The 9,091-nt window shown below is 33.7% G+C and overlaps 1 protein-coding gene across 1 annotated transcript in view; it reads left to right on the top strand.

The window, feature by feature from the left end:
- The window catches only part of LOC109826433 (uncharacterized RNA methyltransferase pc1998), an 8,824-nt gene continuing 7,906 nt past the window's right edge, over window positions 8,174-9,091 (top strand). The window contains exon 1 of the mRNA XM_020393464.1: window positions 8,174-8,371. Within this exon, the coding sequence (XP_020249053.1) occupies window positions 8,174-8,371 (198 nt within the window). The remainder of the gene's footprint in view (window positions 8,372-9,091) is intronic.

Below are 9,091 nucleotides of genomic sequence, written 5' to 3'. Positions count from 1 at the left end.
GAAAGATATGCTAAATATAACTCACATACAAACAAGACAATGAGAACACATATTGAAATGTCATTACGAAATAATGTCTCATTACTCAAACACAAAAACCATGTATGAATAAATTTATGAAAACAAAGGAATGAGGAAAACATGAGAACCATGGAAAAAGTTTTCAAATGAAAACAAATCACTCAAATGAAATCATAAATTAAGATTTGAGTCCAAAAACAATGTTTGATAAAAAAGAAAATTTTCTTTGTATAACTTGATCAAACCATTCATAGAATATATTATAAGGCACGAATAGATGATCCATGAGCACAAACATATAAATATCATCGTATAAGTGAAATATAATAAATTCAAAGCAACAAATCAAAACAAAATCTTTGACAAAAGAATTTCAATAGAGGCAATAATATATCAAGCTCTTAAGCTTGTTCCAACCCATGTAATCATTCTAGCATCCGGTAAACATGATTTGAGAATAAACACCCAATAAACCCGGGGTTACATAAATATAAACCTCTTATGAAAATTAAAACTCATAGTCATGAAAACAAAAAGATTTTGATCAAAGAAAAATTGTTTTCACATTAAAAATTTCAAAGCATAGTTTAAAAAACCAAAAAAATACTAAGTTCTTAGTTTTTAAAAAAAATTATTTTGGCACCCAAGCATTCTTGGTGCCGGATTGTTTAGGGACATGACCCCTATCGATAAAGCTCAAAGCCCTAGGGTTATGAATCCTCTTGGGCACATGTGGTGCACTAGCACGGTCAAAACAAAAATTATACACATGACCTTTTCGATTGTAATAGGTGCAATGAAGATGGTTAAATGATTTGTGTTGACCAAGTGGGCGTGCACAGGAATCATTTGCAAATAAAGATTTTTCTTTTAAATTATTTCACAAATGTGAAACATCATTAAACAAAGGTGGTTTACTTGAGAAATTTGACAAGTTTGAACATTTTTTTAAATCATAACAAAACTTCACTAAATGGCCAAATCTGCCACAAAGATCATATTTAAAAATATGTGATCTACTAGAAACATTTGGCAAATTAGAATTCTTTTCCAAATCAAAGTAAAACTTTGTTAAATGGACAAAACGACCACAAAGATCACAATGATACACACTAGCATGCTTATGAAGAACATTAGGTGCATGTGCATGAGTGTGTGATGAAGAAGCCTTATGAGATGCACAAGAAGCATTGATATTAGCATTTTTAGATTTTTGTACATCATAGCAAAATTTAGCTAGATGACCTTTTCGGCCACAAATGGAACATTTATAAATTTTGCTATATATGTGTGCATGGTGTATGGGATGTCTAGATGTAGTAGCATGAAACTTAGCACACATATCCATAAGCTTCTTATGATTATTAATACATGCTTTCAAAGTTGAATCTAAAGATAAAATGCGTTTACTCACAAGATTCAAATCATCATTAGGCACATATGCATTTTTATTAGAAGTGGAATATAAATAGTCATTTATAAAACAAACAGTATTATTTTTTATGTTCTCTACTTCTAACATGGCATTATCTCTTTCATGAGTTAAGCTAGAAATGGATAAGCTTAATTTTTTATTTTCCAAAATTAACATGTCATTGTTTTCCTCAAGCATGATATTTTCTTTTGTAATGACATCCAATTTTGATACTAGCTCCTCATAATCGGATTTTAAATCTACATGCTTGCTTTTTAAATTAATAAAATTATTTTGTAATTTCTTGTAGGCATGCGCTAATCTATCATATACACAATTGAGTTCATTAATAGATAGATCATCATCGGATTTCGAATCGCTTACCACACTAGGGCTATCGCCTAGTGGTCGTGTGCATGATGAAGCTCCAATATTACTTGAGAAAGAATCCACCGGAATCCTTTGGATCTCCTCCAAGTTACCATGATGTGCTTCTATGAATATCCACAATTTGTAAGCACTATCAAAATGAGCAAGCTTGTTAGAAATAAAAGAATCAAGGGCATTAAACATATATTCTAACACAATCTTATTCATGGTAAACAATCTTTTGTTATTTTTACTCCACTTGGATTTCTCCATAGTGGGTATAATATAAGCATTATCAATAACTCCTCATAAATCAATATTTTTAGATTGCATAAATAGTTTAAATCTAGAAGCCCATTGTGCATGGGGAAAATTAATGAATTTAGGAGCAACATTTGATTCATAGCCTAACAAAGCTAGAAGCCCATTGTGCATGGGGAAAATTAATGAATTTAGGAGCAACATTTGATTCATAGCCTAACAAAGATGCACAATTCATGTCCATATTCATAGCCTAACAAAGATGCACAATTCATGTCCATGATAAATATATATATGTGCAAGCAAGACAAATACAATTAAAACAAGATTAGCACAAAAAGATAACTTGGATCTTTAACTCAAGGCGATTAGACTTTAAATCAAAGAGCACCAAGCTCTGATACAGGGGGTGAATAGGGTTTATGCTAATCTAATCTGATTTTATGCCAATTAAAACTAATTAACAAGTTATTCTTGTAAGATAGATAGACAATGAGTTATAAGCAAGAATAAGCAATATACACAAAGTGATATATCCTAGCAATGAGATATGCTATGAGATATATGCAAGGATATACAACTAATACAAGGGTGAAACAAACAAAATAAGATAGCGAGAATAAAAACAATGAGCAATAGACAAAGACAATATAGATATGAACATGAAAATAAGTGCGCCAATGCAATCACAAACAAATGATATGTTCACGAGGTTCGGTTCGCCTGACCTACGTCCCCGCTCCTCACCTCGAGGAGATCTCCATTATCACACCGGGTTTTCTACGCTTACCCGAAAAACGTTTACACCTCACAATACGGTTTTTTAGCTAACCGAAAACTCTCAATCTCACACTCTTGCAATCACACTAACTACCACCTCAAGTGTTGGTCTCTAGCCCGTGTCTCCCTCAAGTGTTAGGAATTATAACCTCTCTCTACGTATTACCACCTATCCCACTCCTCTTGGAACGACCCCGTCTCTCACCACACACTCCTCTTGGTGTACTAGTGTATTACAAAGTAAACTACACAATTAAGGCTTACAAATACAAATTTGTTCTCTACAATAGATGAGAACACAATGAAAGCTCACACTCTAAGTCACAAGCCCACAACCCCAAATTATACTATGAATGTAAATACAATAAGCTCAATGGTTGTGTGTGAACAAAGAGATTCAATAAACACAATTTAAACTCAATATGAAATATAGCTTATGAAATTAAGATCAAACATATAAAATGCTAGAATTGAGTTTAAGAAAAACTTCTCTATAGATCAAGAGAGAGAAGGAGAAGAGTTGGATGCTCAAACACCGATGGATGATCTTCCTCAAGCTCTTGTGAAATTGATTTCACAAAACAAACTCTCAAATGCTTAAAAGCTTTTTAAACAAACACTAAACCAAACTTAAACCTTTGTTTAAAACTCTTTAAACTTATTTAAAACATTCTCTTAGATGGTTGAAGAGCTGAAGGCAATGGATCATTTATAACAACCCAAGACATCAGCCAAAACCTAACCGAAAAGACAAAAAAGCCCCTAGAAAACACTGCTGGAAACTAGCTGTTACTATGTAACGGCTCTTTCATAAGTCGACTTATATGAGTCGACTCAGCAGAAGAAAAATCATAACTGTGCTACACTTCGTGAGTTGACTTATGAGTCGACTAATGAGTCGACTAAACATGCACAGACCTGAAGTGCACAGAAAAACTCAACTTTAAACTGGGTTTAAAAATATCAAATAAATTCCAAAAAATATAAAACTTCAGAAAATAATTATAAACATGATAATAAACATGTTACAAAAATTGGTTTTCAAAAAGACCTCCCAAATAAAAAATATCATCATTTTATAAAATAGTCCAAAAAATAAAAATGTAAACATATGAGTTTTGACATTTTAGCTTAACCATATTTTAAAACATTACAAAATGATTATATAGACTTAGTAAAAGATGTATATGATTATTATTATGTACAAAAACCAATAAAACAATATTTTCACAAAATTGCATATTCTATGCAATATAAATTCAAACATAATAGAGTATGAAACATATGAGGATGTATATGAATATATATTTGTTTCATGTCTATATAGTTAAACCAAAACACAATAATAAATATGTAATCTCATATTTATAAGCATGAAAACTTAAAACTATGTATGTATATATATATATATATATATAAAACTTGTGTTGTATATATATAACTATATATATACAAGGAAACCAATATAATGTGTGTGTATATATAATTGAGCTTAAAGTACCAACACACATAATATAAACCTAAACTAATGTTACCCAAGCTTGTAATCTTCAACGAAGCACTTCTTGGTACACATTGCAGATAAAACTAGAACTTGGATCTTCAACTTGAATTGCATAGGCTTCACCCACTATTCCACCAACCTCCATTGGATATGATCGTTAAAGCACAATTACATCCATCCTCCAATATGTTGTTTGTCTACAATTGATACAAAAACACAAACACTAGACAAACAACATTAGAAGTAAATTATTTGTAAATCATCATCAAAACAAGAAGGCCAACAGGTCATACCTATAAATCACATGAAAAAAATTCATAAGTTTGCCTGTAACCATAATAACTAAGATGTAAACATAACAACTAAGACATAAACTTAACAACCAAAATCTAACCTTAACAACGAAAATGTAACAACAAAACTGTAACCTTAATAATCAAAACCTAAGCTTAACAATAAAACTGTAACCTTAACAACATAACTATAATCTTAACAACTAAACTGCAATATTAACAACTAAAATGTAACTTTGACAATTAAAGTTTAAACAATGGTATCATACCTTATACTAGGGAAATAAGCATTTGTCCATCTCTCCGGGGAATAATTCATTGTAGTAACATAAGCCCTTTGATCGATCGATGCCAATTCTTTCATGCAATCATCCCATTCAGAAATTATGTACTTATAAGCCGTGGTTTGTAATAAACCACCCAATATTTAAGCAACATATGCTTTGTGACCCAACTCCTTCATCTTTTTTTTTAATTCTCTCCTAGATGTAGAACATGCCTTGAATGGAATACATTTGGAAAGAATTCCTTGATTGCTGCTCGAATACCCTTGTCGGCATTAAAAATCATTTCCAATTGATGTGGAGGATTGTAAGGCTTTTCCCTATCATATAGGATCGTCCACATTCTTTGTAAGAACCATTTCTAATTCTCCTCATTCTCCTGGCAGCATACACAATAAACAAGAGAAAATATTACTTGGTTGCCATCATATCTTGTAGCACTAAGTAATACTCTGTAGCGATCTTTAAGAAATGCTTCATCCAAAGATAACAAAGGCCTACATCCAGCAATGAACCCTTTAATACAAGCATTATAACTTATGAACAAATGCCTAAACGTGTCGTCATTAGCGTCAATAACAACACAACTTTCTGGATTAGTTACTAGAACTATGGCTTCATACCTGCATAAATATAACAAGTAATCATTAAGATTATCCTCGTTATTGTAACCTTAACAATAAAATAGTAACCTTAACAACCGATTCATATCCTTAACAACAAACTCATAAACCTAACAACCGACACATAAACTTAATAGCTAACTCATAAACCTAACAACCAACTGATAATATTAACAACCAACTCATAACCTTAACAACCAAAATATAAGGTTAGCAACCAACTTATAACCTTCACAACTAGTTAGGATAACAGAGGCATGACAACGAAGGTATAAGCACTTATTTAATAAGATAAGTTTTACATTCTTAGTAAATCGTAAGTCTCATCATCATCATCGAACAATTCCTGTTGTGCTCTCTCTTTGTTTTGTCATGCTTTACTGTAGTTAATCTTGATGCCGTAATGTAAGAACAAGTCATTCTTGATATCAACTGGCCGAAGATCTGACCTAACCTTCAAAATAGATTATATTTAGCTTGCAATAAACTTTCTTGATGCCCTTGAGTTGCCAGCATTAGCTCTGTATTGACCGCAAGTGTGGGTAGAGCAAAAAATTTTATAGACATAATTGAGGAATTTCAGAGCAGAAAAGAAAATAACATCCAAGGGTAATCTAGCGTATCCCTGAATCAGCAATGGACTCTTATACGCCTTTGTTCATTATGGTAAAAATCATACTCAAACCTTTTTATAATTGAGTAGTATTGAAGTGCTAATCTAACTTTAGTAGTACTATTAAATTTCTTACCAATTTCATGTATGGATGTGTGCTACTCAGCTGGGATCTTGGTTTTGTTGTTAACCATGTCTTCTATCATTATTATCGAGTCGCCAGTGGGATTGTCATTAGGAATACGTTCATCATTACATGGTTGGATAAGCGTAGCAGCTACACATCACGAAATTTCTGTCAGGATAGTCTTGTAAAAGTAAGAAAAAACTTTAATACATAACAACCAACCATAACCTTAGCAACCAACTAAAAAGGCTAACAAAAACTCATAAATATCTGCTAAGGTTAACAACCAAATCATAACCTTAATAACTAACTCATAACCTTAACAACTAACATATAACCTTAATAACAAATTCATAAACATAATAACCAACTCATAACCTTAACAACAAACTCATAAACTTAACAACCAACTCATAACCTCAGCAACCAACTCGTATACTTAGCGGCCAACTCATAACTCTAGCAATCAACTCATAACTATCTCATAAAGGTTGGCAACCAACTCATAACCTTAACAACCAACTCAAACCCCCCGCAACCAATGCATAAGGTTAACAACCAACTCATAACCTAATAACGAACTCATAAGGAAATTAAAATTAAAATGCTTACACATTTTCTGGAGAAGTTTGGGTGTTCTGAGAAGTTGAGGATTCCCCAACAAAGGTAGCATATAAGTTTATGTCTGTAAATCCATTACGATGACAATTCTCGAACATCAACCTCAAGTCATCATCATTATCAATTGCAAAACTAAACTTCTTTTCTCTTTCGGATATCAATTTCAATGAAAGAGATTGCAATAGTAGTTTAAGCCTTTGGGACACTTGATATTTCAAGCTAATGATTTCTGTAGACTCGTTGATAACTACGAAGACATCCTCACCCTCTTCGTTGCTTTTTGTGTTTGTAACCTTACAAAGAAGGGATACATTTGTTATATTGAAGAAAAATAGTTGAAGAATCAAAGATGATTTATTGAGGAGAATTAAGTGGTCGGACGAGAGTAGTTGGGCTAAGCAAAGAGGATTTATTGGGGGAAAGGAGATGAATTTACAACGGGGAGGAAAGGAAATTGTTAGAATTTAGAGGGAAATGAGGTTTTTTTCCCCTCAAAAACCACTTTTTAATCACCATTAATGCCTATAGTACTACTGTTCCTTCTTTGATGACCGGCTTGATAGAGTGAACCGGTTGCTTGAGGGTATTTTGGTATTCTCATATTTGAAAGTACACATGAGAGGGCTAAAGGAATGTAAGAAAATCTTTTCGGGGGCTTTGGGATCATTGAAAAAGTCTTGGCGGGATACTTGTTAGGGTTTTGGGGGCTAGAATCAATTTTCCCTACGAAGAAATATGAGACATATATGAAAATGGTTGTTAGAAAAGAGGACAACTTTTCAAATTCGACCTGTTTAGAAACTTAATTGTCAAAAACGACCCATTTTGAAATTATTTACCAAATTCGAACCAGTTGGCTGAAACTAGGTTGAATTAAAAAACGTACGAAACTTCACGGGACTTTAAGTCCCATGAAATTTAACCCCCTACTAACAAAGTTGATTAGGGGTATATAAGTTCACGGGACTTGAAGTCTCGTGAAAATTTTCAATTTAGCCAACTTCACGGGACTTCATGTCCCGTGAAGTTTCATGCATATATTCCAGAGAGCTTCTGAATTGTGTCCTTGAAGTTGTAGAGGGCCGCGACAAACCTCCATATGTTGTATTCAAATGTTGAAATCTAAGAAGAACAAGGGGATGAATCAACCTACAAAACCCTATTCTCTCTCTCCCTAACATGTCTCCATCTCCATTTCCCTCTTTATATATGCTGCTAACTAGTCCGTACTCTTTATCCCAGAAAACACAATCACAATAGGAGATGACGAGAAAGAGGAAGAACACTGATCCAGAAGATTCTGGTATGAGCTCAGGTGAAAGCTCAGTTGGGCATGTAGGGGATGAGGGAGTAGCTACATTTGGTGGCATCCGACGTGCCAGAAAGCGATTCGTGGGGGTTCGTCAGAGGCCTTCTGGTCGCTGGGTGGCAGAGATCAAGAACACAATTCAGAAGATAAGAGTGTGACTTGGCACATTCGATACCGCTGAAGATGCTGCTCAAGCCTACGATGAGGTTGCTTGTCTTCTTCGTGGCGCCAACACTCGAACAAACTTCTAGCATTGCTCTCCATCGCAGCCCTCTGCAACTTTTGTGACACAATTCAGAAGCTCTCTATGCCTGAAACTTCACGGGACTTGAAGTCCTGTGAAGTTGGCTAAATTTGAAAATTTTTACGGGATTTCAAGTCCCGTGAACTTATATACACTTAATAAACTTTGTTAGCAGAGTGCTTAAACTTTATGGGACTTCAACTTTCGTAACTTTTTTTGCCAAATTCGACTCAGTTTCAGCCAACTGGCTAAAACTTGATCGAATTTGGTAAATGATTTCAAAATGGGTCACAATTAAGTTTCTAAACAGGTGGAATTTGAAATTTTGTCCTAAGCGAAACAAACTAAAATATGACCGAAAATGTCCTTTTATATATCAGCGTGTTTTTTCATTATTTAAAAATTTAAAACGCAAGAAAATTAATAATTTTGGAACCCCGAGGCAATGCTCAGAATTATTTTTTCACATTAGCCCTCCACACTCATATTTTGGATTGGCCCCCTACATCTTCATATTTTGAACTTAACCCATGTCCATCATCATCATCTCGAGACTGATAAAAGCGATAAATATCTACACAAACCCGCAGCAGCTTCACTAATGGCCCTATCCTTCCGCCCGCCGGCT

This window comes from Asparagus officinalis, chromosome 10 (assembly GCF_001876935.1).
Source record: "Asparagus officinalis chromosome 10, Aspof.V1, whole genome shotgun sequence".
Taxonomy (NCBI): Eukaryota; Viridiplantae; Streptophyta; class Magnoliopsida; order Asparagales; family Asparagaceae; genus Asparagus; species Asparagus officinalis.
This window is presented reverse-complemented; position numbering and strand designations above follow the sequence as displayed.